The sequence below is a fragment of the Trachypithecus francoisi genome, unplaced genomic scaffold (assembly GCF_009764315.1).
Source record: "Trachypithecus francoisi isolate TF-2019V2 unplaced genomic scaffold, Tfra_2.0 Contig01547_ERROPOS2200000+, whole genome shotgun sequence".
NCBI classification, from domain to species: domain Eukaryota; kingdom Metazoa; phylum Chordata; class Mammalia; order Primates; family Cercopithecidae; genus Trachypithecus; species Trachypithecus francoisi.
This window is the reverse complement of record NW_022681438.1, coordinates 186259-212330: the sequence shown is the minus strand read 5'-3', so window position 1 is coordinate 212330 and position 26072 is coordinate 186259. Positions and strand designations below refer to the sequence as shown.

The 26072-nt window shown below is 37.7% G+C and overlaps 1 protein-coding gene, 1 non-coding gene and 1 pseudogene across 2 annotated transcripts in view; all 3 read left to right on the top strand.

Moving 5' to 3' along the window:
* LOC117062744 (ankyrin repeat domain-containing protein 18B-like) overlaps nucleotides 1–26072 on the top strand; it is a 46248-nt gene that overhangs the window by 1990 nt on the left and 18186 nt on the right. The window contains 10 exon segments of the mRNA XM_033176586.1: nucleotides 2193–2307; nucleotides 2470–2643; nucleotides 6857–6963; nucleotides 7718–7855; nucleotides 10644–10705; nucleotides 13442–13495; nucleotides 15450–15523; nucleotides 20521–20659; nucleotides 20662–21404; nucleotides 22988–23157. Coding sequence (XP_033032477.1) covers nucleotides 2193–2307; nucleotides 2470–2643; nucleotides 6857–6963; nucleotides 7718–7855; nucleotides 10644–10705; nucleotides 13442–13495; nucleotides 15450–15523; nucleotides 20521–20659; nucleotides 20662–21404; nucleotides 22988–23157 — 1776 coding nt within the window.
* Nucleotides 330–1200, top strand: LOC117062725 (annotated as a pseudogene).
* LOC117062755 lies at nucleotides 9436–9538 on the top strand. The gene has a single exon (XR_004428544.1). It is a non-coding gene; the product is annotated as a U6 spliceosomal RNA (small nuclear RNA).

The following is a 26072-nucleotide window of genomic DNA, read 5'->3' as shown; positions in this document are numbered from 1 at the left end:
CCACATTTAAAAAATGTCTATGCCCTTTACCCATCAACTCCATTGTGTTAAAATACCTTTAGAAAATAGAGATACATGCACTTTGTTTTTCGCAGCATTTATGTTAACAAGAACCCATAGAATGGATCCTTTAAATAAATTTCATTTGCAACCATAGCATGGAATAATATGTGACCATTGAAAGTGGCAATAGGTATAGAAGTATGGAAGCTTCCCTTGATGCCAGGAGTTTGAGACCAGCCTGAGTAACAAGGTGAGATTCCTACTCTACAAATATTTTTTAAAATTAGCTGAGCATGGTAAGGCTGCAGCTGCCGCCACCCCCACATCTACAAGGTCTCAGGGATGGGTGCAGCCATGTCCTATTGCCGGCAGAAAGGGAAGGCTCGATTCATATTTGTTACCAAAGAAGATCATGAAACTCCAAGCAATGCAGACTTGGTGACTGATGACCCCAATGATCCATACGAGGAGCATGGATTGATTCCAGCAAATGGAACCATTGATTGGAACTGCCCATGCCTTAGGGGAACGGCCAGCGGTCCCTGTGGAGAACAGCTCAAGTCAGACTTTTCGTGCTTCCACTATAGCACGGAGGAGATCAAGGGTCAGACTATGTAGACCAGTTCCGGGCCATGCAGGAATGCATGCAGAAATACCCAGACCTCTATCCCCACGAGGATGAGGATGAGGAAGAGGAAAGACAGAAGAAGCCAGCAGAACAAGTAGAAGAAACAGCTCCCACTGAGGGAGGGGTCAAGTTAATGAAGGCCACAAGGCACTGGGCTCCAGTCCTTTTGGAGTGGACCTTTTGCAAAAGGCCTTGTCGTAACCTTCCAAGAAAGTGTCTTTCCCTCTGTTGTCCTATGCACTGTAATATACAAAATAACTTATTTTGATGATCAGGGGTCTTGGCCTCTTGACATATACACTGAAAAACATGGGGGTTGTATGTATGTGTGTCCTACGTAAACCTGTAGCCACCACTTTTGAATTATCTTCTCAGATTGCCTTGAATTTTGCCGCTTTTAAATAACATGCTGAATAAACTCAGCAACTAAAAACCATTACCCAAGAATGTTTCTTGTGAGTGAGCTGATTTATTCTGATTCATTATATTCCTTTTCATAGATTTGATACCCCTTGGGGGAAATAATACAAGTAATAGAAACAAAAACATCTTTTCTTAAAAATGCTGGAGTGGGGCCATATCTACTAGCAGAGGCCAAATGGTCAGACACGATTTCTGCAAACCCGTCCTGACCTTGAGTATGTGAAGGTGTACTGTTCTTCATTCCTGATACATTTTAGTTTCCATGTTGGTGTGGAGCTCCTGGGTTTTCTGTGTTTGGTTGATGAAGATTTGGACCCTCCCATTCACAATCCCTTTCTAAGTGAAGGGAGAGGCTGGCTTGGTTGTTCCTTGTTATTCCGAAAGCCCTGGTTTGGGGCTTATGTTCACATTGGCTCTCAATCTGGTCAGGTGCAATGTTCTTGAGAGGTGGGGACCTAATTATAACCAGAGTAGCAGGAAGAGAAGAAACATTGCGAATTAAGTATTCAATTAAAAGGAAACATGATTTCTAAAAAAAAAAAAAATTAACTGAGCATGCTGGTGCGCTCCTGTGGCCCCAGCTACTCAGGAGGCTGGGGCAGGAGGATTGCTTGAGCCTAGGAGTTCCAAGCTTCAGTGAGGTATAAACACCATTGCACTCCAGCCTGGACAACACACCAAGACCCAGTCTCAAAAAACAAAAATCTAACAATTATTGAGTTGTTGCTTGTTCTAGAAATGGTTCTAAATACTTTAGTAGGGATTCTCATTTAAGCATCACAGTGGTGTCCTGTGAGCTAGCTATCGTTGTCTTTATTAGTGAGGAAAATGAGGCACAGAAAGACTGAGCAATAGCTGGTAAGTGACCGAGTTGAAAGTAAAACTCAAGCTCTAGTTGAACTGAATCCAAACACCAAGCTCTAGTTGAACTGAATCCAAGCTCATTCTATCCAAATAGGCTGCTGTTTCATTAAGGTAGGGAGCAGTAAGAGCTAATAAACACTGTACCTTCTTCAAAAGAAAAGTATTTGTTTTGAAGGCAGAGGAATAACATGCTATTCAATGTTTACAATTACATGAACCACTGTAGGTTTTGAGATACTGCACTACAATTTCCTGAAAACTCTCACTCTCATAGGACTGTTCTACATTTGGCCTGTGCCCATGGCCGTGTGGAAGTGGTCACTGTCTTGCTGAGCAGAAGTTGCCAGATCGATATCTGTGACAGACTAAACAGGACACCATTAATGAAGGTATATAGTAGGCAACTCCTTCATCATGAAATGGATTTGATATAAATACATAGAATTAAAATGAATTGATGTCATTTAAATATAACTAGTTGGTGAAACCTGTGGAATATGTATTTTGAATTCTTAGAATTTATAGTCTAATTTTTTATCTAACACTAATAGGCTGTACATTGCCAGGAAGAGGCTTGTGCCATTATTCTCCTGGAACGTGGTGCCAATCCAAACATTAAGGATATCTACAGCAACACTGCTCTCCATTATGCTGTGTATAATAAGGGAACTTCACTGGCAGAAAAACTGCTTTCCCACCGTGCAAACATTGAAGCACTAAATGAGGTATAGATCAATCAACTTTCTTTTCAAAATGTTTGTTTTAACATTGACATAGGTAAGAGTCAATTTTTCATATTTGGAAGATCGAGCGTTCCTGAATGAAAACATTTTGAAATAACTTCATTGTCTAAGGTTTTACTTTAAATATTGATACTTTTAAAGAAGCATTAGAGGGCACAGCTTGTTTAGTGCCCTTACGGGAAACATTTGTGAATTTGTTAAGGTCAAACATCTTCTTTTCAAGTATTTGTTTCCTACCGCACATTTTTTTTTTCTAATTAGTATTTAAAAAAAAAAAATCACAGGAAAAAAAATTACCCTGGAAAGTGGCTTTATCTTAAAACTCAAAACTAAAACAATTTACAATAAATGGAAATCTTGCTGAAGCTGACAGTTTCCAAAAAAAAAAAAAAAAAAAAGATGTTTCTTTCAGTGACAAGGTTTAAGAGGGAAAAATGGGAAGGGAAAAGGAGAACAATCAAAAGCATGCAGGTCACTTGGAAATTAGGTAATGAGGGAAAATGCCAAGAAAAGGTTTTGCTTTTTAGTATGCTGTTTTTCCAGTCTATGTATTGAGACGAAGCGCTCTTCAGCTTTGGGGTAATCATTTTATGGTTTGGTAAACAGAGTGATTGAAACTTGCCTAAAGATTAATTTTTAGAGGACTCTGAGGAAATCAGATTGGCAGTGAATAGGTGGTGATGAAGTGAGAAACACTTCAGCAAAGGTTGGAACAAATTAGTAACGGACTTATTAGCCATCCTGGCAAAAACAACCACTTAGATAAGAGTCTAAACTCTCCTTTCAAATCTAGAATGTCTCGGTGGGAAGGTGGGAGATAAGGAGCTTATAAATAGCAAAATCAAGTGAGATTTTGAGTTTACTTGTCCCTGTTCTACCCATACCCAGGAAAATTAACTGGCGTTTTAATAAATAACTGTCTCGTACTCTTTTCTCTTTTTGGCCACATCCCAAGCTAAGGATATTAGCGGTGAGGGTGAGAGATGAGACCGAAGTGACTGTCTGATGCATCAGCTAGAATTGTACATTACAGTGACCTGGGGAAGTTTTGTTAAAATCTACAAGTGTAGGCTTTCCTCTGATGATTTTGATGTTATAGAGACAATAAGGTCTGAATATTTATCGTTAAAAATATTTTCTTGAAGCCACACACAATGACATGTTCCTGTGGTCCCAGCTACTCAGGAGGCTGAGGTGGGAGGATTGATTCAGTCTAGGAGTTTGAGTCCAGTCAGAAACATAGGAAGACTCTTGTCTCTTACAACAGCAAGAGCGAAAAAAAATACCTCAGCATTCGAATACACTCCTGATTAAGAACCACAGAATAGATAAGTGCAGTATATAAATTCTCGTATCTCAAAAACATAAGAAATCTCTAAAAGAGTTGGCATTTGATAGGTGCTACTTTCCATAAAGTTCTCCTTTCCAATAACATTCTCCTGACTTATCTGTCTTTCCCTACGTTTGTGACTGGGAAGTGAAAGGAAATATCATTGGCAACAGCTCTCAGCTTACAGAATAACACCCTTTCCTTCCACCATGAATCACTCACTGCCATTCAGAGAGTCTTCAGCAATTTGCTTGTGGGTAATCTTTCAATAAGTAGAGGCTGACCCTTTCACAATTTCATGTTCCTTTGTCACCATTCAAGTAATTATGTGTCAACAAATGTTCATTACAAGTGAGATTTTCTCATTTAAATTAGTAGCAAGTCTTGAACCTTTTTTTTTTTCAGTTTAAGTTGTATTATGGACTATCTCAGTATGTCTCTTAAGTTTCTAGAGCTTTAGCATAATCGGGATGTCAGTTTTAAACACTGAAGTCCATAAAGTCAGTGAGGATACTACAGGAATTCTTTTAATAATTTAGTTTCAGCAGTCCTATAAACTAGTTATCTATTTGGTTAACAATCTGGGAAAATGATACACAAGCAGATTGCAAATGAATAAATGTTGGGAAAATTCTTGAGGGTGGGTATTATGAGTCTTAACAGCAATTTTTATTATATATATATATATCAGGGGCTGATTTTTTATAAAACCTATGATACTGGAGAAAGAAAAAGTTTCACATGCAAATATTTGGTTTATACAAAATCATTTAGTAACATGATCATAGCAAATATAAAAACACAAGAGTTATAGTCTAAATGTGGCACATAGATTGTTTCTTTGCCTCTTTAAATTGAGTCAACATGTAAAATTTAGTAGACTCATGCAGAAATCTGGACCTCAGGATTGTCTTAAGAATCAAATCTGGTGTCCCCTGAACCGCATCACTGATTGGTCTGCTGTGCAGAGGTTGCCCTGTGTAGGAGGCACATAGTCTCCAGTTTGCTACTGTGCCCACCAGAATACTTCACTTATTTGGGTAACCTCCTTCATCCTTATAAGTATTTGAGTTTACAACTCCTGTTTTATAGTGTATTTTTATAAAGATTTCAAGGTTTTCAAGATGGTGTATATTGGTTTATAATAAATAGTCTATAGTTTACATAAATCCCTCAATTATGGGGTTGAATTTTAGAATCCAGAAGTTTTTTTTAACTCTCTCTCTATATATATCACAAATAGTCACCTGCTCATAAGAATGCCTAGAAACCTTTTTAGATTATTCCTGGTAAGAGTTGGATAGTTTATGAATATTGCAGACATTATATCTTTCTTCTCAGCAATGTCCCTTAGAAATGCAAGTGACTTACTGACTTTTATTATGCTAGAAATAAGCAATACACATCAGTATTAGAACTTTTATTGATAAGCCATTGTATTTTTATTTCTAATTTGTATTTTGCCTAAAGTAAAAAAATGTTAAATAGCTATTTAAATGGAAACCAATACAAATGGATTTAAAAAGTAAAGTTGCATTAGCATCCCAGGATTATCATTATAATTGAGAATAAAATTTCTTACTGAGCTTTCCTTTTTTAATATTTAATTTCAAAAAAATGTTAACCTGTCTCTCTTACACAGAACGTACTGGAGCTTTCTAACAGTTATGATAAAAATCTGGGCCGGGCACGGTGGCTCACGCTTGTAATCCCAGCACTTTGGGAGGCCGAGGTGGGCGAATCACGAGATCAGGAGATCGAGACCATCCTGGCTAACATGGTGAAACTCCGTCTCTACTAAAAAAAAAAAAAAAAAAAAAATACAAAACATTAGCTGGGCGTGGTGGCGGGCACCTGTAGTCCCAGCTACTCAGGAGGCTGAGACCCGAGAATGGCGTGAACCCAGGAGGCGGAGCTTGCAGTGAGCTAATATTGTGCCACTGCACTCCAGCCTGGCGACAGAGCGAGACTCTGTCTCAAAAAAAAATAAAAATAATAAAAATAAAAATCTGTCCTCTTGTATTAGGAGAAATCCCATGGACTATTTAATAATAAGGAAAATAAGTGCATTTGAAGCCAATCTCTCTTAATTCAGAGCTCATTTCCTTAGTGGCACCTTTGGATCAGGAGTGCCTGACATTGGCATTCTCACACCATTGATAGAAGTAAATCAAGCAAGTTTGTACCACCCAGAGGAAACTGCCACTTGTATTGGGAAGCTCTGGCAACTATATCCCTGAAAGTCTAGTTCCTAAAGTGTTCATGTTTGCCACAAAAAGTATTGTCAAATTGAGATTAGGCAAAGTTCAAGGGATTTCTGGATTATCGGTCATATAATACAGTTTTGTAATACTTCTCAAATGCAAATGATCATGGAATCTTTTTGTTAGGGTACAGTCCTTCTGGTGAAGCAAATATTCTTTGGAACATAGTTTAAGAAACACTGCTCTAGAGATAATTTACACCATTATTTTAAAAACTTAAAGCATTTGCTACTGTCTTAGGTTTTAGGGTTATAGAGAAAAAAAGATACAGCCCTTGCTCTCAAGAAGCTCTTGGTTTCAGTGGGAAACAATGAAATAATTACAATGTACTGTGCTAAATGCTGAGATAGAAGCAAGGATTTTTGGGACTGGTAAATAAAGTGAGTTTTGGAGATGACCAAAGTTAATGTGGGGAGGCAGAGGAGGGGTGTCTGCAAGGCAGTGTGTGGGAAAGCACAGAGGAGTGAAAACGGAAGGGACTGCTTTGCATTTACTTTCTCTCTATGTTGCATGTTTAAGTTCATAGCATCTCATAGAAGATTTTTAGTTCAGTTGAGACATATATAATTTTGTTAATTATAACTGTTTTTGCTTTTTACAGGAGGGAAACACTCCACTTTTGCTTGTTGTTATTTGTAGGAGACAGCAAATGGTGGAATTTTTGTTGAAGAACCAGGCAAATGTACATGCTGTTGACAATTTTAGAAGGTACAATAGTTTTTTTTTTTAAATAAAATCATGAGTGTTCTAGAGTGCTAACAGTCACTCAAGTCAGAAATATTAATAAGAAGATTAACTTATAATTATTGGCATATAGTAAAAAATAACACAAATAATCAGGTAGAAAAGCAATTATTTGGACTGAGCAACATAAAAACAGTATATAGTAGGATTCATCTTCTTTTATAGACTGTTATTTGTAATCTGATGTTTTTGGTCCTATAATCTTACATTAGCTAAATGGGATTTGTATTTTATTACTTTTATAAAGTGTAGACTTTAACTTTCAGTTTACAACTACTACTATTACCATTATTATTGTTGTTGTTGTTGTTTTCAGCCTGCAGGTAGCGCTTACTTATCTGACCCCTAGCTGACATTGAATTGTAATATATCAGAGTAGGAAAGCAATGGGGAAATCTTCATCTAAATCTTTGCCTACTTTTGATAAGTGACCTTAGCATAATTTACTGGCCGTCAAAGGACTGTAAATTTGCAACTTGTATTATGTCATAACCCAGTGGGACAAGAGGCTTCCTTGTTGTCCCTGCCTGTTAGCCTTGGTGGTAATTTACCAAGACGAACACTTGAGCACCCAAGATGCTTATACACATAAACTAGTACATGTAAATTGTTATTATGTCTATCCTGACAGGCAAGATATGAAATTGGTAAAGCATATCACATTTGCTAATTGCATATCTTTATTAAAGTTCTTGAGTGCTGTTATTTATTATTTTAGAACAGCCCTCATGCATGCTGTTCAGCATAACTCATCAAGTATCGTCAGCCTCCTCCTTCAACAAAAAATAAATATCTTTTATCAAGGCATGTTTGGCCAAACTGCCGAAGATTATGCTGTTTGTTGTGATTTGAGAAGGTATATGCTTGTATTAAGAGACCGGTTAATACTAAATTAAGGTTCAAATGAATTACAAATATTGCATCTTATACATTAGGTGACAGTTCATAGTTTGGTTGAGGTAGTTTGTAATGGCAACAAGTTAGTCCACCTTTTAGCCAGAAATCAAACAGAAAGCTAGAGTAGTTAGAAGTAGCAATGAGTGCAAGATCCTTAGGTATCTCAGTGTTGTTCATTTTATTCCAAGTATAACCCTTACATGTGAGATAGAAATAATGTCACATCTTTTTACTTTTTCTTTCTTTCTTTCTTTTTTCTTTTTTCTCTTGAGACAAGGTCTCACTATGTTGCCCATGTTCCTGAGCTCCAGTGATTCTCCTGCCTCGGCCTCACAAACTGCTAGCCACCATGCCTGGCCTGACTTTTCTAATTAGTTATTGCAGATCACAAGGTCAGGAGATCGAGACCATCCTGGCTAGCACGGTGAAACCCCATCTCTACTAAAAATACAAAAAATTAGCCAGGCGTGGTGGCAGGTGCCTGTAGTCCTAGCTACATGGGAGGCTGAGGGAGAATGGCATGAACCCAGGAGGCAGAGCTTGCAGTGAACCGAGATCATGCCACTGCACTCCAGCCTGGACAGCAGAGCAAGACTCTGTCTCAAAAAAAAAAAAAAGAAAAGAAATGTCCAGTTTAGCAGAAAATCCTGTATTGTCCCCTGGGGCTATCTCCTATGCCTTCCTCTGAATTTTTCAAAAACTTAAGGGGTTCCCTAAGTCCAAGGAAGATAATCTTACTTTATAAGTCAGAAGAAGGGGGAAAAGGCCATTCTAGTCATTCTGTTGTTTTCATTGATTCACTTGCTGTATTGCTGCCATTGTAACTGGCCCTGCAATCTGGTTATGATTGACTTTTGCCACCAGGATGCCCTTACTGATTCAGAGTCCTCACTCTTCATGGTGACTCATACACAGAGTCCACAGCTAGAGTGTTTTTTAGTTCATGTACATAGGCTCAGCCATTGTTCCCAGCACCCTGCTCTGGCAGCAAGGCCTCTGGCTTTACCCACACGCATAGTGAGTAAATTGACCTTCCCCAACACTAAAAACCTTATTTGTAGCCCACCTCTTAGCTAGGCTTAGCCTATACCTTCATGGTAAGTTATCCTTTGAGACCAGTGTCCATCTTTTCTCTAGCAAATATTAGTTGGATTGTACTCAACAGTTAGGGATATTCAAATAATGTTGCAGGAAGAGAGCAGAGGTCCCTTTGCCTTTTGTTATCACATCTGTACCTTGAGGCTTTTTTCTGTCCTGTGTCGCAGCTATTGTTAGATAGCAGAAGGCTCCACATTATCCTTCAATAGAGTAATGGGCACCAACTTGCAGTTGGCCCCGCAAGTAATGTGTTAACATAATAATGAAAATCTGTCAGGCTACTCGCATCTCTACCTCAAGTTTTTAAAATATTTTAAAATTCTACCTCACAGGAAATCATTCAATAGAATTCTCTGTATCTAAAGTAGGTAATTTGGATTTAACAGAGCTAAGCCTCATCCATGACTCATGAGTATCCATGTATAAAACAGGGCTTTATACTTGCTTCAGGAGCACATATTCTAAAATTGGATCAATATAGAACAGATAAGCACGCCTGCTGCCTAAGGATGGCACACAAATTCAGAAAGCATTCCACATGTGCACAGTCCCCAGAAGGTCATTTGACCATTTGTTAACTAGCTCAAGGAAATAATGTGAGTCAAACCAAAACAGGAGACACCCGATATGGAAATTGTTATTATGATCATTATAAAAGTATTCATGTAAGGTGATCTGTGAAATGAGAACAAAGCTGAGTGGCATATGGGATGTTACATGCAAATATATTGTTAGTACATGACTTGGAAATGAGGAAAGATCAACTTGCCTCTCTTTCATGGAACTGAAGAACAATACAAGCAGGGCTTTGTCTTGTATGTCAGTCGGAGAGGACCGAGAAGGTGCAGCCTCTGACAGAGCCTTGCTGGCTCTGAGTTTGAGGAGGGAGAGAAGGAATGGCAGTTGTCCCAGCCAGGCTTTGACATCTGTTAGTTTTCTGCCCTTGGTGTGATTGATGAGCTCAGTAATAGGGGACAATTAGGTTATATGTTTTAATGAGATAATAATATATATAAATTTAGTTACAAGTTATGAATTAGCTAAAATGCTCTGAACTACAAGCCACAATGAATAGAACTAATAACCAAAATTAGCATTTAATAACATTTTCTGAAAACTCTGACATTCAAATATAAGAACCTATGAAAAAACACACATCAGATTTTATTTGAGATTCTAAAATTGTTCAGCAATGCAGTTCAAGAATACATTTTTCCGTTGCTTTACTATTCCTCTGAACATTTAAACATGTTATCTCATTACATCCTCCTAATGACCTAGTGAAGTCAAGTAGTAAAATCTTTGTTTTTTAGAAGAAGCCATGGAGCCTAAGAGAAGCAACTGGTCTGAAAACAAAATACCTATTGGTTACAGAGCGAGGACTTACTCTGAGTGCAGGACAGTTTCCAGGCTCTTAAGCTAACTAGAATTAATTTACTGAGCTATGCTTTTCTCAGATTAGGAGTACTTCCTGTTTTTCTTCTTTAATTAGAAGCTTAATAAGCTTATGGAGCTTAAAATTTTAAAGTGTATGGGACATTAGAGTTCTGATATTGTGTGAAATGCTTTAAGAATTTCATATGTTAGGTAAATATTTTTCATATCACTATTAAAATACTAATTTTCTTTATTACATTTATTATGCATAGCATTCAACAACAAATTTTGGAACATAAGATACTTAAAAATCATCTTAAAAATGACAATCAAGGTAAGACTTCTGAGAGTAAATTTCTCATTCTCTTGGTGGTCTTATTGATTTTAAAAAGCAAGATTATAGGTCAGGCGTGGTGACTCACGCCTATAATCCCAGCACTCTGGGAGGCCGAGGCAGGTGGATCACCTGTGGTCAGGAGTTTGACACCAGCCTGGCTAACATGATAAAACCCTGTATCTACTAAAAATACAAAAATTAGCCGGGCATGGTAGCGGGCACCTGTAATTACAGCTACTGGGGAGAGGCTAGGCTGAGGCAGGAGAATCACTTGAATACAGGAGGTGGAGGTTGCAGTGAACTGAGATCGCAACACTGCACTCTAGTCTGGATGAAAGAGCAAGACTCTATCTCCAAAAAAAAATTAAGATATTTTTAATCATAAAAGAGCAGTTTAAAATATACATACTTATATATGAATTAATTTTTTAATTTAATTTCTTTAGTTTAGAATTCAGAGTTATTTAAGAAGTTAGTTTAGCTAATTCTTAATCTCAAACAGTATTGTCTGAAAAAATTCATTTACCTGCTTATGATCCCTGAAATTCTACATGATATTTTTGTATGAATATAAATAAGAAATTAGATTTTTAAGTTAATATGTTGTATTTTCCTCTGTAATTACATTATTACAAATTGGACTTCTTATGCAAATGGACCTTCTATTTAATTTTTATAATAAATGGTTTGTATTTAGTAAATAAATATTCATTACAATTGACTCTTGAATAATGTGGGGGTTAGGGACTCTGATCCCTGTGCAGTTGAAAATCTGAGTATAACTTTGACTCCTTCCAGACTTAACTACTAATAGCCTACCATTGACTGGAAACTTTACTGATAACAAGCAGTCAATGAACACATTAAAAAGTATATGTAAGTGCTTGGTAATGAGGTGAAAATAGCTTATAGTTATTATTTATTATGTATTTATTTTGTTTTGTATGTGTCAGTGAAGGCAAGCTTAGGAACAGTATAGAAATGAGTAGATTATCCTGTAGGCCAGGATAGGAAACTTCTGAGGTAGAATGCTTTTGGCTGCAAATACTAGAAGACCTAACAGTGGCCAAAACTGTAAGAACCAGACTTGTTTTGGTTGTCCGGTGATATTATTGGATCCCACTTGTTCCTCTTTCAGCTATGCTGTTGGCATGTCTTGTTCATGTCTCCTTTCATGGTTGGCTACTTAGCAACAGCTCCAAACCTCATGTTCTCATAAGACAGTATCTAAAGGCTGGAAGGGCTGCTTTTCTTCACATGTGTCTTTTAAATTGGGAGAAAACTCAGAAGCGTGCCGGAGACGTTTTGTAATTTTTTTTTTCTTTTTTTTTTTTACATGCAGTCTCACTCTGTCACCTGGCTGGAGTGCAGTGGCACGATCTCAGCTCACTGCAGCCTCCGCCTCCCAGGTTCAAGCGATTCTCTTGCCTCAGCCTCCCAAGGAGCTGGGACTACAGGCACGTGCGACCACGCCCAGGTAATTTTTGTATTTTTAGTAGAGATGGGTTTCACCATGTTGGCCGGGTTGGTCTTGGTCTCTTGACCTTGTGATCTGCCCACCTCGGCCTCCCAAAGTGCTGCGATTACAGGCATGAGCTACTGTGCTCAGCCCTTTTTGTAATATTTTATTGGCTGGGTCTCACCACATACTCATTCCTAAACCAGGCACTGGGAAAGCAAATGTAGTTATGTGATTAGCTTTGAATAATCACTTACCTGTTGAAGCTGGGGGGGTGGTGGAATTGGGACAAGAAATATCCAAATTTGTGATTCTCATAACAAGAAACAACAAGGAACTCCTCTTGGGTAGGGAGCCAGCAGTGTTTGCTCTAGAAATTCATTGGAAAATTGTGAGCAGGAGAGGCATTAGATTCGATTTGAGAATTAGGGCATTCTGTTCCGGGTACAAAGCAGGGATTGGCAAGCTTTTTCTGTAAAGGGCCAAGTAGGAAATATTTTAGGTCATGTGGTCTCTCTCTCTCTCTCCAATTTTTTCAAGAACGATTTGGCTGGGCGCGGTGGCTCAAGCCTGTAATCCCAGCACTTTGGGAGGCCGAGACGGGCAGATCACGAGGTCGGGAGATAGATACTATCCTGGCTAACACGGTGAAACCCCATCTCTACTAAAAATACAAAAAACTAGCCGGGCGAGGTGGCGGCGCCTGTAGTCCCAGCTACTCGGGAGGCTGAGGCAGGAGAATGGCGTAAACCCGGGAGGCGGAGCTTGCAGTGAGCTGAGATCCGGCCACTGCACTCCAGCCTGGGCGACAGAGCGAGACTCCGTCTCAAAAAAAAAAAAAAAAAAAAGAATGATTTAAGCAGCTGAAGGCCGTGTGGTCTCTGTGGTAGCTACTCAACCCTGCCATTGTAGTGTGAAAGCAGTCATAGGCAGCATGTCAGTGAATAGGCATGACTGTACTCTCATAAAACTTTATTGAGGAAAAAACACGTTAGGCAGGATTTGGCCTGTGGTCTGCAGTGTGCTGACCCATTATGTAGAGGGTAGATGGAGGACGGATGTCACCGGGGAGCGTATAGTTATTATTTACTAGGAATTTATTATGTTCATTAGATGCCATGCACTTTTAAATTTGTGGTGATGGCTGCAAGCTTCTAAAAAAAATGGGTAGGATTTAGGGGAAGCATGCAGAGTGAGTGAAACTTTGCCAGGTAAGGAGACAGAGGGATGATGTTTTCCAGAAGGAATATCTAATAAGCTTGCATGTTTGACAGAAACAGCATCTATGAAGCCTGCAAATTTGAAAAAAAGAAAAGAAGATGCAAAAGGTAAGACACTTGAGTGCCTCTACTCTTAACCATGTAAAGAGACAGGGAGGGAAGGGAAGCTTCAGCCATAGTTAATGCTATAGTTTCCTTGTCACAAATCCATGAGTACATGAGTCTATTACAAGGTTTTCACCCATCCATGATAAAATAAAATGATGGAGCTCCAGTTGATTTATTTGAAAATATTGGTGTTATTGGGGATGGTGGCTCCTGCCTGTAATCCCCGCAGTGTTGGAGACTGAGATAGAAGGATCCCTTGAGGCTAGGAGGTCCAGCAGCCTGGGCAACGTAGCCAGAACCTGTGTCTTTTTTTTTTTTTTAATGTAGCTGGGTGTGGCGTTCTCCACCTGTGATCCCGGCTACTTGAGAGGCTGAAGAAGGAGAATTGCTTGAGCCTAGAAGTTTGAGGCTGCAGTTAGCTATGATAGCAACATTATACTGTAGCCTGAGTAGCAGAGTGAGACCTCATCTCTAATAAAAATCAAGTCAAATAAGATAAGATACAATAAAATAAAATGTTGGTCTTTTTCTTGGAATTATGCTTTTTAAATTTGTTTTCCTTTTTTTTTTTTTTTTTAATTTAAGAAACGGCAAAAATAGTTGGTTTATATAAGGCTTTCAGAAACTGGCTTCTGCCCAGATCTCCTTCTGCAGCCCTTCCTCTGTCTGCCCTTTCTTCTGGCATTACTGAGCTGCTGGTGATGCCCCTGTCACCATCCCTCTCATGTAGACAAATGCATACACTCTGGGAGGCTTCTCTCCCTCTCTTGCCACTGTCTGGCATGCACTATCTTTCCTGCCCTCTGCCCCTTTTAATCTGGTGAACCTCACTGTCTAAGTCTCAGCCCAGGCATGATCTCTAGAAAAGCCATCCCTGACAGCTTTTATTCTCATTCTTTAAACCCCAGTGCCTACCACTTAGCAGGAACTCAATAAATATTTAGTAAAATAGAGACTGTTTGTACAAAGATGATTGCTACAGTCCAGCAACAAAAGGGATAGACGTGCAAAGACATGATGCGCGGTTCAGATGGTGAAGTGACACTAGAAAATGGACAGAGTACTAAGGGAGCCCCAAGGACGGAGAGCCTGTGTACGTGGAGAAAGATAGCCAGATTCAAGGAGGACTGCACATAGCATTTTGAGCCTTTTTTCTTTTTCTGTTTTTGGAAACAAGTTCTTACTCTGTCACCCAGGGTGGACTGCAATGGCATTATTGAGACTCACTGCAAACTGAAACTCCTGGGCTTAAGGGATCCTCTTGCCTCAACCTCTTGAGTAGCTGGGACTACAGGCACACACCACCATGCCTGGCAAATTTTCTATAGAGTCAGGGTTTCACTGTGGTCTCCAGGCTGGTCTTAAACTCCTGGCTTTAAGCAGTTTTCCTACCTGGACCTTCCAAAGTGCTGGGATTACAGGTGTGAGCTACTGCACCCAGCCTATATTCTGAGTCTTAAAACACAAAAATAAATTTGTCAGAATAGTAGAGGAAAATATTTCAGATGTAGAAAACAGGGTATACACTATAAAGGTATAATGGTAACAAAAATTTTGCAAATTATTACTAAATAACAACTGCTTAGCATGTTAAAAAGACACTATTATGAAGTAGAAAACAGTGAAGTGTTATTTTATATGTTTGTACTGTATTTTTAAATTTTGTTTTGTTTCCAGCAGTTTCGTTTTTTTATGTTGGGTGGAATAATTTGTGGGTGACCCTGAGACTTTGGCATGTCTTGAACCTTTTGATATCTAGTGTCTCCCCAAGTGGTTTGTTGGAGTTTTAGATAATTAGAAGTGTTTCTTAAAAAGGTAAATATTCCAGTAAGCATTAAGCTTCATTTAAACTCTCAATTTATAAAAGTATGTTGTTTTGTTTCAATTTTTATAAAGATTATAGTCTTTAACTGTTCTAAATTGTTCATTTTAACTAAACATACGGATTTGTCAGCAGAACACGACTTAAAAGTGGCTTCAGAGGAAAGGCAAGAAACACTCGAAAGAAGTGAAAATAAACAGCCACAGGTATATAAGAATTTAAATTTCTGGTTTAATATTGATTTGCTTGTTTGTTTGTTTGTTTTTCTTTAATAACATAGCATAGTCCAAATGAAATGACCTTTTAGACTATCCTTTTAGAATCCAACAGAGCATAATTTCATATTGAATTTTAAAACATTTTGTCTGGTTATAAAATTTAAAATATTCTTACCATCTGTAGTAACTCATAGCTATCTGTACCCTTGGAATTGAGGCCAGAAATTTCCAGAACTCTCTTTGCTGTTTAATTTTTATAACCTCTTTCATGATAAAGAAGGTAACATCAGAAATGGAGTTGTATTACGAAGCAAGAGAAATTCTGAACAATTGGACAGTGATGGCCCCTGAGTTCACCTCAGGTTAAAGGAGTTGTCATTCCCAGTGGTTCAAACTTTGCAGTTTTAGGTTGCCGGTCACCAGCGCTGAGGTTAAAGACTTCGTCTGTTTTTTGGTTTCTGGTTGCCGTCGGTGTCTATGTTCAGTGAGAGGATGGGGTCACAAAATCAACCTAACTGCCTATTGAGAGAATTATGCCTTCCAGAGTGGGACTTTGGTGTCAGGGTACAAACAATAACTTTCTTATTTTAACATAAATAGTAAACGTTATTAAAATTTTTTAACCCACGGTCACTAGTGGAGCTTGGAATATATTAGACCTGGATATAAGCAGATAACCTTCTAGATAACACTATCATATTACAGTATAGCATTTGAAGTAGAATCTAAAAATTTTCTTCTCTTTCTGATTGGTGTTCATTTTGGCTTCTAATAAATTAGCATTTGCCTACTCTTTAGTTAATCCTCAGAAATATGAATTCACTGTAGGGGTTCATTATTTAGGGTATGCTGAGGTAAAAATCCTATTAAGAGAGAAAGCCTTTAGAATACTACATATCATCTCTGAACCCATTTCTGGCAGATTTAATTAAGAATGAATTAAGTTTAGTTCAAACAAACAGTGAGTTAAGCTTGCTGGTTCATGTTTTCCTCCTATGTTAAGCCAAGGCAAATCATTTTTTACTTCTTAGTTATAATCCAGTAAATTAGGGGTAGTAAAACATAGATTAAGTTTCACAGTTAAATTTTAATTATTTTCTATTTTTTTGTTCATACTTAATTTAGAATACAGTTAATTTTAAAACATGCACCCTGTCAGAAAGACATCTGGTAAACAAAACAAGCAAATTAATTTTCCACTTTTGCACCTTCAAAAAATGTCTCAAGAACAAGAACTGGGCCGGGCGCGGTGGCTCAAGCCTGTAATCCCAGCACTTTGGGAGGCCGAGGTGGGCGGATCACGAGGTCAGGAGATCGAGACCATCCTGGCTAACACAGTGAAACCCCATCTCTACTAAAAATACAAAAAAATTAGCCAGGCGTAGTGGCGGGCGCCTGTAGTCCCAGCTACTCGGGAGGCTGAGGCAGGAGAATGGCGTGAACCCGGGAGGCGGAGCTTGCAGTGAGCCAAGACGGCGCCACTGCACTCCAGCCTGGGGGCAGAGCGAGACTCCATCTCAAAAAAAAAAAAAAAAAAAAAAAAAGAACAAGAACTGAGTAAGAATTGTAATAAAAAGGATATATCTGTATATTCAGGACTTACTTTAAAATTCATTACAAGGCCGGGTGCAGTGGCTCACGCCTGTAATCCCAGCACTTTGGGAGGCCGAGGTGGGTGGATCACTCGAAGTCAGGAGTTCGAGACCCGCCTGACCAACATGGAGAAACTCCCTCTCTACTAAAAATACAAAATTAGCTGGACGCGGTGGCGCAAACCTGTAATCCCAGCTACTCGGGGCACTGATGCCGGAGAGAGCTGCTTGAACCCAAAAGGCAGAGGTTGCGGTGAGCCAAGATCATGCCATTGCACTCCAGTCTGGGCAACAAGAGTGAAAGTCCGTCTCAAAAAAAAAAAAAAAAAAAATTCATTCAAGAAAGTTCAACTGAAGATTGGTGAAAGTTTTGAAAAATCCAAAATTACTGTTTGTCCTGAGGAAGAGCCCTTACGTTGTAACTCTAAAGAAGGACAAACCTAAAGGGAGTGCCCCATAATCTGATGAATCCTATTTCTGATGGTGAGGAAGCAGATGTACCTGGAGTGTCTAACTCTAGTATTCCAGGCATTGCCTGAGCAGAACGAGCCTATCTCACTCAGGTCTTGTCATTGCATTTATACTCTGGGTCCCTCTAACACACTTGCCAGTCATCTTCTAAGCTTTATTCAAATGAAAATAAATCAGACTGTAAAAATTATGACAAACCAGACATGTAGCCTGTTTCTCACAGAGATGAAGAAGAAAAAGAATTGTTGTAATGATACAGAAATTGAAAAATTAAGGAACCCAGTAGTTATGGTTGAAATGAAAGAAGATCAAGAGCTTGACAAGAAAATATAACCCAAAATACCACAGACTGGAAATTAGACATTAGACATTGGTCTCAGTCCAGAAATCCAAAAAGTCTTTTTGATTTGTGCTCACTCCAAGAAGTGAAGCGTGTGATACAGATAGAAAGCCACAGTATTTCTGCTGTTACAGACACTTACAAAAACCAAAAACCAATACAGCGCTTGTTCCACAAGCCATATGGAACTTAGAAGCTCTTCTAAAGCTTAGAAGATGACTGGCAGGTGTGTTTCAGGGACCCACATGTGATAGTCCCACTGCTAATACCTATAAAAGCATGAAACCTGAATTAGAAAATGTGAGTTATTCTCCACCACAGAGTGACGGAACATCAAAAGCATATCTAGAAGAAGACTTACAGCAAGATATGCAAAGGCTTAAGAATGAGGTAGGCATGTTGCAAGTAGAGTTTCTGGCTTTGAAGAAAGAAAGTTCAACTATAAAAAGAAAGAAGTTCCCTTGCTGCTTCTCTTTTTATAAGTTATCTGATTCATTCTGGTTTTCTACTCAAGAAAATCTCATGTGTATAGTTACAGTGGGGTTATCTAAATGTGTAACTATGTGTCAAAGTAGATCAGTGCTGCTATCTAAATGACAGTTCTGGAAAATATTCTCATAATCTTTGTTCAACCTAAGTCTCACTTTCAGTCTTCTAAGTGGCATGCATATGGGCTGGGAAAATTATTTAGCCATATACCATATGACCTTCTGAACCAGATAAGCATAAAGGAAATTGCTAAAGAAAGAATCTCTAGATTTTTTTTCTATATCCATTTAAAAATTAATTACATGTGTTTAAATGATAAAATGGTAATACAGTGGGAGAGAAGCAGTGACTGAGAAGAGACATGAAAATGTATCTAACCTTGAGAGTTACAACAAATATTCCCAGCCAAGGAAGTCTGTTTAATGTGTTTAATGTGCTTTCATGCATGCAAGTTCATTGGTTTGACTCAAACTGTTTAAACTTATAATTCCACTGTGGTCATTTTAAATATTTTGGAAACAAATACGTACACTTTTGCATATTTAAAAAAAAATCAACACTCTCCAATGTTTCTGTTGAATCAGACTTTTACATGATGTTGTTTAATGAAATATGGCAAGTTTTGACATGTATGATTTTATCATATAAGTAGCATAACTCCTCAACCAAAAATTTAGCATTTGGCTCTATAGAGAAAGCTGAGTTCTGTACATTGTGCTCTAAAGATACACAAAAATGTAGAGATTTTCTTCTTTCAAAGGAAAAGCAGATGAGGCCTCCCACCACCCTCTGAACCATTAAATTGCTTTGCCAAAGTCACACTTTTAATTTATCTGACTAATTTGATATATTTGTCTGGTAATTTATGTAATTCAGCAATATGTAATTGTATCTTCCTTTTTGGTGCCATGAAATGCTAGGTAATGCCACCTTAGGAGCTTTGGGTGAGTTACTTAATATTTCTTGGTTTTACTTCCATTACCAAGTAGATAATGGGGCTAGAGTGGACAACTATACTGTATATCTTCCAGCTGTAAACTTTTGTGGTAATTGAATGTAAATTTGGGGAATATCTCATTTTCCAGGATTCTGCACTAGCAACTCAGCAGTTTCACTCGGCTCCTTGGGTTGTGGCAAACTTTGGTTCCTCTATTTCAGTGAGCACCTTCGCTTTTTTGGTATCCCAGGAACCAAATGAAAAAATAAGGAGAAAAGGCAGTGGGGAAAAGAATAGCTTAGTGCAGAAAAGGGAAAGCTTCTTTTCTGTTTCTGAGGCCCCGCAAGGTCACATCCTCTCAATCTGGCTATTTCATGGAGAATCCAGGTGACAAAGACAGAAGACACATTTTATATCTGTGCCTTTTTGTTTCTCTGTTTTTGTGTTGATATATTTACACCACAGAAGTACCTGTGATCTGATGGAGAACTAGAAGTAGAATCAGAAGCCCTGAGGAAAATCCTGCAGCTTGCTTATATTTTTAACCTCTCTTTTTAAAGACTATAATAACTAAATAAGTTCATCGATGTATGTATGTAGAAGTGCTGAGTACAATGTCTAGATTTATGATTTAGTAAATGTAATTCTTACAACTGACTAAAAAATGTTGAGTCAAATCACAATAGAATATAATCAGGGAAACAGAACTTTTAAAACTTTGAGAAAATTTATCTGTCCAAATACATGTGGAGGTAAAGCTCTTACTATAGGGTGGTGTCAGGATTAGATGTCAGAGCAGAAATGCAATTTTCTTTTTCTATTATTTTAATTTAGTCAAATTTGTTAGTATTTTACTTTATGCTTTGAGTTTGTTATAATTCAGAGAAAGGCTTTTCCAATGTGATATTCTTAAAAATTCTCTACTGTGTGTGTGTGTGTGTGTTTACTTTTACAGATTCATAGACTTAAATTTTTGAACTTTTTGAAATATATGCTCTCTAAGTTCAAGGTTTTGCTTCAATTTTTTCTCCAGTTGGATATTCATTTACAGCAACTTTTAATTGCATGAATGTACAGGTGGTTCTTTCACTTGAGAAATAAGCATGATATGTTATTTTATTGAGTGCTAGCTAAAAAGTTCTTTTGTTTTATTTAGGATTCTCAAAGTTATGGAAGAAAGAAGGATGTGATGTATGGAAATTACATGTTGAAGAGGGACATTGCCATGCTCAAACAGGAATTATACGCAATAAAAAATGACAACCTCAAAAAGGAAAAGGAATATATTCAGGAAATTAAAAGAGTGTAAGACTCAATGAGGAAATGATAACAAAAACAATGGCCCAGTATTCTCAACAGCTTAATGATCTGAAAGCTGAGAATGCAAGGCTGAATTCAAAATTGGAGAAGGAAAAACACAAGAAAGAAAGACTAGAAGCTGAAGTTGAATCCCTCCATTCTAGCCTGGCCACTGCTATAAATGAGTACAATGAAATTTTGGAAAGAAAAGACCTAGAACTAGTTTTATGGAGAGCAGATGATGTTTCTGGACATGAAAAAATGGATTCCAATATTTCTCAACTAACAGATAAGAATGAGTTGCTTACTGAACAACTCTCTAAAGCTCGGGTGAAGTTCAGTACCTTAAAAGGTAAGCTCCATGAGACAAGAGATGCTCTCAGAGAAAAGTCATTGGCTTTAGAAAGTGTACAGATGGACCTAAGGCAAACACAGCATTGAATAAAGGAAATGGAGCAGATGCATCCAAATGAGGAAGCTAAAGAGAGTCAATCCATCAGGAAGCAGAACTCTTTAGAGGAGAGAATATGTCAACAAGAATTCAAAAATCTCTTGCTTGAACAACTAGAGGATGCTCATAAGGAAGGCAATAATAAAGAGATAGTCATTAATATTCAAGGAGACTGTCTTGAGAGCGGAAAGGAAGGTCTTCTAGAAGAAAAAACGAAGAAATTAATGAGTGAATATAATTATTTAAAAGAAAAACTGTTTCAGTATGAAAAAGAAGAAGCAGAAGGAGAAGTAAGTATGAAGAAAATTTTTAACCTTCTGGAAAGAAAATTTAAACATTTCATTCTGGCTATAAGTTGAACCTAGTTCAATATAAAAATAAATGGATGGAAATGTGTTTACCATACTGTATAATTCCCTTTACATTAATCATCCAGGAAATACATGTAGAGGGACAGAAAGAAGATTAATGTTTGTGTAGGGCTGGGGCTGGAAATGGGTGGTGACTGCTAATGGGCATGAGGGATTGTCCTGGAGTGATGAAAATGTTCTAAAGTTGGATTGTAGAGATGGTTGAATGACACAGTAAATTTACTAAATATCTCTGAACTGTATGTTAAAACAGATAAGTTCTATAAATCATATTTCAACAAATCTGTTTTACTAGAAATCATATTTCAACAAAGCTGTTTTAATGGAAAAAACAACAAAAAAGATGTGTTCACTGTATCAGCTTGGAAACATACTTTGTTTCCAGGAAATAAAAGGTAGAGCTGACAGGTGCTTTCCTCTGAGTAAAGACATTATGTCACCTATGAAATTTCAGTAGATACAGAGGATTGTTGATAAGTTATGTAGTCTTATACTGTTGAAATAATAAATTTAATGTCTTTATGTTGCCACATTTTAAGACCATAATGAAGTGGGTAAATGGAAATGCTTGTACCTGAAATGTGTATTTTGAAATTAAGATTCAATTAAGTGAGCCGGTTTGACACTTAATTCTAGATTTCCCAGATGAAGTGAAGTTTGTTGCTGTGTCTTGTGATGGTTTTCCTTCAGTGGCTCTCTCTTTTATGTATTTTGGTTGGTATAACTTTGTTTTGATTCATACCAATGTGACTTAAGTCTAAAAATATGTCAGTCTCATATTATGTATTTTTCTGACAACTTAATATTTTAAAGACATCTACTTGTTATAAAATCACAACTTGGAATAAATGTAGTAAATTTTAGCAAAAATTATTTGATCTAATGTTCTCACTGATAGGTATTTATAATTTACTTGGAATATTAATAATTAGCTCATAATTTACATTTTAAGTCTCAGTGACTATCATTTGGATATAACTTTGTCCGGTACAAAGATACTTGTAGCTGTCTGTGATTTATGAGTTTGATACTGAATTCCCCATTTTCAGACTAATGAGGGGTGGCAGAGTTCACGGAGGGTGGGAATGAAGTGAGTACAGGACAGAGTTGTAGGAGCTGAGGTCAGAGAGGGAGGTAGAGGTTATGTTACCTAGGGCTTTGAAGGCTGTTGGAATTTTACTTTTATTCTGAGATAGGAATCTGTTGGAAGGATTTCAACAGGTGACTGAATATGTGAGGAACTCAGGTTGAGTTGAGGGTCTAAGATGAATGAATAGTGGGCTGAATCCATTTGTCATGTAAGGGAATACGATTTGGCAGGAAGATAACACCTTCTGTGTCCCTCACTGAATTCAGTAATAAAGAAGAATGTGTACATATGAGGAAAAGAAAGTGAATCTGTGTGTGTGGTAATAATTTTCAAAGTATGTATGCTAGAGTTAAATATTATTAACATAATAATAAGGCACTTTATAAAATTGGTAACAAAAATATTTTATCAGGTGATTGTGAGACGACTTCAAGAAGAACTGGCTGATCACCTTAACAAATTTTCTATGTCAGAATCTCCACTGGAAGGTACATCACATTGTCATATTAATTTGGATGAGACACGGGCTTCAAAGAAGAAATTATTTCAAGTAGGAAGTCAAGGATGTGTGGAATTTAACATGTAGACAGCTAATCTGTAGCTGGTTGAATAATATAAAGTGTTTTAGAATACTTATTTCAGTGGACAGCTTGATTTTGTATTTTCATTATAATTAATTAATACCATTTTATTATCTTTATAATATACCTATTTCTTCAGCTCTGGCTTTTATTCTGCCATTTTGAAAAATAGTTGCATATGTTTTCTCTTACAATGTTTACTCTTGGGAAAGTTGAGAATGATAAATCACTCCTCACAGAAAATTGACTTTTTTCCTGTTAAACAGTATTTTTAGATAATTTCCTTATTGTCTTGGTGAGGCAAGCCAGATTGAGTCAGAGGAGAATGTTTAATGGAATATTGCAGAAAGTTGTCTTATTTCTTCACTTTTGTGAATGGACACAGAAGCTGTGCCTATTCATTTCATGGATACTAGGCTAACTTGTACAGAAAGGCCATCATACTGTTCTTTGAAATGCACACATTTTAGGTTAATTTACAAACTATTTGAAAAGTTAAGTATTGCCTTTATCTTCATTTAAAACATACTGTAATGGCATAGAAATATTCAGATCTGATAGAGTATGTACATCCAAACTAGAGAGCTGAGAAAATTTTCTTGATCCTACCATGGGATTTTAAAAACAGTTTCACTGAGAGGGAATTCACATGTCAGGCAGTTCAGCCATCTAAAATGTACAACTCAGTGTCTGTTAGTATATTCACAGCGTTCCACATTCAGTGCTAGAACATTTTCACCACTCTGAAAAGCAGCCCCACATCTCTTAGCCATGACTGCAGCCCCTCTCCACGTCTCTCCACCTACCCCAGTTGTAGGCAACTACCGTCCCCTTTTGTCTCCCTAGATTTGCATGGTCTGCATATTTTATGTACACAGGGTCATACAATATGAAGTCCTTTCTGACTGGCTCTTTCACTTAGCAGGATCTTTTCAGAATGTTATCCATGTTGTAGCACATATCAGTAGTTTCTTCCTTCTTACTAATAATAGCCTATTTCACGACTACACCAGTTTTCCATTCGTTCGTCAGCTGACGGACCTTTAGGTTGTTTCCACTTTCTGGCTATTATGAAAACAGCTGCTGTGAATATTCATTTACAGGTTATTGTATGGATGTATGTTTTTATTTTCCTGCCATTGGACTCTATCCTCAGAGTTAATTGGGCAGATGTCAGCACCTTTTTTTTTTTTTTTGAGACGGAGTCTCGCTCTGTCACCCAGGCTGGAGTGCAGTGGCCGGATCTCGGCTCACTGCAAGCTCCACCTCCCGGGTTCCCGCCATTCTCCTGCCTCAGCCTCCTGAGTAGCTGGGACCACAGGCGCCGCCACCACACCCGTCTAATTTTTTGTATTTTTAGTAGAGACGGGGTTTCACCGTCAGCACCAGTTTTACCCAAAGCTGTCTTTCCTGCCTTCTCAGTTCCTGCTCATCTAGACTCATTCGTTCAGACCTGGCAGGCAATTTCCTCTTCATGAAGCTTTCTCTGACTGTTCTGACTCTCACTGACCTTGCGTCTCAGCACTCGTTGCCCATCTACAGAACAACTTAGCCCTTAATTTTTACGTGACTTTTATTTTTAGTGGAAGATAGTTTTGTCTCATCATAAATTTGCTTAAAAGGAAAATAATATCTGACATGCATGTCACCTATCCTTGTATAAATTGAAAATATTTTAGCTTGGCAGCTCTTAGCATAGAACAAAATACTTTATACCATACCAATGATTTCTTCCTTGAGACATTGACACAGTAAATCTCTTATTCTAACTGTATTTTTAGCAATTAAATATGAAATTAAAACCAATTAGCCTAATGGAGGAGAATTGTTCAATCAAATGCTCATGCTTTTCTCAGTATGAAAAACGTATCTGTAATCTGCCTAGGCATTTTGCTGTCTGCTGCTTCTATCAGTATCAATACTTAATTTCTTCTTATTGCTGAGTAATATTCCATTGTATGGATACATCAAACATTTTATGTATCCATTAATCAGGTGATGGACCTTTCGTTCTTTCTACTTTTTGACTCTTATTAATAATGCTGCTGTAAACATTTGTGTATGAGTTTTTGTGCTTGCATATGTTTTTGTTTTTCTGGAGTATATACTTAACGACTGGAATTTCTGGGTCATATGGTAACTTCATGCTTAACCTTTTGAGGAGCTGCCAGTTTGTTTTCCAAAGTGGCCGCAACACTTTACATTCCCAGCAGCATTGGATAAGAGTTTTAATTTCTTTGCATTTTTCCTAACACTTACTTTCTCTTTTTTATTGAACAAAGATTTCATCCTGTGGTGTGAAGCGATACCACATGTGGTTTTGATTTACATTTTCCTAACGACTAAGTACATTAAGCATCTATTAATGTGCTTATATCTTTATATCTTCTTTGCAGATATATCTATTCAAAATCTTTGCCCATTTTAAAAATTGGGTTATCTTGTTATTTATGAATTGTAAGCATTCTTTATATATCCTATATATGTAAGTCCCTTATCAGATACACACTTTTCAAGTATTTTCTTCTACTCAGTGTCTTGCGTTTTCACTTCTTGATACTGTCTTCTCAGGCACAGCAGTTTTCAATTTTGAAGTCCATTCAATCCGTTTTTCCTTTGGAGTCATGGCTAAGAAAACACTGCAAAATGCAGTCACAAAGATTTATACAAATGTTGTCTTCTGAGAGTTTTTTTATTGTTGTTGTTGAGGCGGAGTCTCGCTCTGTCACCCGGGCTGGAATGCGGTGGCCGGATCTCAGCTCACTGCAAGCTCCGCCTCCCGGGTTTATGCCATTCTCCTGCCTCAGCCTCCCGAGTAGCTGGGACTACAGGTGCCCGCCACCTCGCCTGGCTAGTTTTTTGTATTTTTAGTAGAGACGGGGTTTCACCGTGTTCGCCAGGATGGTCTCGATCTCC